The 2,570-nt window shown below is 55.5% G+C and overlaps 1 protein-coding gene across 1 annotated transcript in view; it reads left to right on the plus strand.

Annotated features, from left to right (window-relative positions):
* Window positions 1–808: 808 nt before the first annotated feature.
* Window positions 809–2,570, plus strand: part of FGF11 (fibroblast growth factor 11) — a 13,123-nt gene continuing 11,361 nt past the window's right edge. The window contains exon 1 of the mRNA XM_015420313.1: window positions 809–944. Within this exon, the coding sequence (XP_015275799.1) occupies window positions 809–944 (136 nt within the window). The remainder of the gene's footprint in view (window positions 945–2,570) is intronic.

Here is a 2,570-nt window from a genome sequence, read left to right on the forward strand (position 1 = left end):
AAGGGCTTGTTCTGTCGGCTGGATGCCTGGTGGGACATAAGAACGTAAGAGAAGCCAATGTTAGATCAGGCCAGTGGCCCATCCAGCTCAACATTCTGTGTCACACAGTGGCCAAAAATGCCAGGGGCCCTCAGGAGGTCCAGCAGTGGGGCCAGGACACCAGAAGCCCACCCGCTGTTTCCCCCCCCCCCGAGCACCAAGAAGACAGAGCATCCCTTGCCCCAGACTGCAAGTTCCTATCTTAAGAACGTAAGAGAAGCCAAATGTTGGATCAGGCCAATGGGCCGTCCAGTCCAGCACTCTGTGTCACACAGTGGCCAGAAATACCAGGTGCCATCAGGAGGTCCAGCAGTGGGGCCAGGACACTGGAAGCCCCCCCACTGTTGACCCCCCCCCCGCACCAAGAACACATTTGGGGCCTGCCGTCCAATTCCCTTATTCTTGCCCCCTGCTGTCTGTGGTGGCTGCCCCATCTCCTCTGGCTCCTGCCCCCCTCCCCCAGCAAACCTGGTCCAGAATCACCACAGGCTTGGGCCAGCCGGGACCCTTCGCTGCCCCCTCACCCCCATCCCGGCTGGGGGGCGCCTCTTCCTGCTGTGGCTCGGGCTCCTCCGAGGTCTGCACGATGGGCTCAGGAGCTGTCTGGCCCATTAACTGGTATCTCTCGTGGACTCAGACCCTCGTCGGCCAAATTTAGACCCCGGTGGGCTTGCAGAAGGCCCTCACTTGGGGGTCAGTTTCTGGCATCTCCACTTGAAAGGGAGCGGGTGCTGGGAGAGGCTTCCTCGGCCGGAGACCCTGGAGAACCATGGCCAGGCCGTGGAGGAGGCCCGGTGGGGCTTTCTGGACCGAGGGCCTGGCCTGGCACACGAGAGGACAGGTTTCTCAGTGGCGCCGTGCCAAGGGGTCCCAGGCCCAGGGCTGGTCCCTCACAGCTCCAGGTGGTCAGGCGGGGAAGGGCCTCTGCCGGTGCCCTCAAAAAAGGACAGCCGGTCAGAGAGGCTCCACACTTGGAGGAATGAACCAATGGTTGGGTTTTGGATATCGTCCTGGGCCACAATAGAGCCTCACAGAGCCAGTTTGGTGTAGAGGTTAAGTGCGCGGACTCTAATCTGGGAGAACCGGGTTTGATTCCCCACTCCTCCACTTGCAGCTGCTGGATGACCTTGGGCGAGCCGTAGTTCTGTCAGAGCTGTTCTCTCAAGGGCTGGTCTTGAGAGAGCTCTCTCAGCCCCACCTACCTCCCAGGGTGTGGGGAGGGGAAGGGAAAGGAGTTTGTGAGCCGCTCTGAGACTCCAAGCGAAGGACAGGGTATAAATTCAATCTCTTCTTCTACAGAACAACATACGCACAGAGAATTTTATTGTTTGTGCGTCTTTCAAGACACAGTTGTTTTAACATTTTCCTGGGCAAACATTCCAATTTTGAGACGTTTTTTCCTGTAGCTGCCCTTTCTCCAGATGTCGGATATGGTTATTGGGGTATTTAAATTCATATAAGAGGCTCATCTCAATGTCAACATACATGTTTCTGAGGTCGATGAAACCAAACGCACCATTCTATTAGTTGTGGAGACAGCCGTTTTTATGTATTTATTTATATCCGACCCTTCTCTCCAGTGGAGACCGGAAGCGGTTTCTGCCGTTCTCCACTCCTCCATTTGATCCTCACAACAACCCTGTGGGGTAGGTCAGACTGAGACCATGTGACTGGCCCAAGGTCACCCAGAGAGCTTCTGTCACATGAGTGGGGATTCGAACCTGGGTCTCCAGCGGTCTTACCCACTACACCAGGGGTGGCCAAACTTGCTTAATGTGACAGCCATGTAGAATAAACGTTGGATGTTTGAGAGCCGCAAGACATGAACAAATATTACACACACATTTTTATTGAAAAAATATGCAAATTTGCTTCTTGTTAACATTAAATTAGACTATGTGAAAGAGCCACATGTAGCTGTAGCTTGGCCACCCCTCCAGTTTGGTGTCGTGGTAAAGTGCGTGGACTCTAATCTGGGAGATCTGGGTTTGATTCCCCACTCCTCCTCATGCAGCTGCTGGTGTGACCTTGGGTCAGTCACAAGTTCTCTCAGAGCTGTTCTCTCAAGGGCAGTTCTGGAGAGACCTGTCTCGGCCCCGCCTACCTCACAGGGTGTCTGTCGTGGGGAGGGGGAGGGGAAGGAGGTTGTAAGCCGCTCTGAGACTCCGAGTGAAGGGCGGGGTATAAATCTCTTCTTCACTGCACCACGGTGGCTGTAGAGATCTTGATGGAACCGCGGAGTGGAGAGGTTGGGGCAGGGACTGGTCACTGAAGCTGGCAGGACCTGAAACCGGTCGAAGGTCCCTTCTGATTTTGCAAAGGACACTCCCAGAGCTGCCAGTCCTGGGCACTGACGGGGGGGAAATTCAGCCCACGAAAGGTGCCCTCCTCTTCTGGGCCGGGCGCTTGGCTCCGGAGACCTGATGCCGTTCCCCACATTTCTATGCAGTAACGTAATTGGCAAAGCGAGTCTTGGGCTCTGATTGACGCTGTCCTTGCTGCAATGCCCTCTTCCTTCTTCTCCCCCCCCC

Source organism: Gekko japonicus, unplaced genomic scaffold, assembly GCF_001447785.1.
Source record: "Gekko japonicus isolate JY-2015 unplaced genomic scaffold, Gekko_japonicus_V1.1 scaffold336, whole genome shotgun sequence".
In the NCBI taxonomy this organism is placed as follows: Eukaryota; Metazoa; Chordata; class Lepidosauria; order Squamata; family Gekkonidae; genus Gekko; species Gekko japonicus.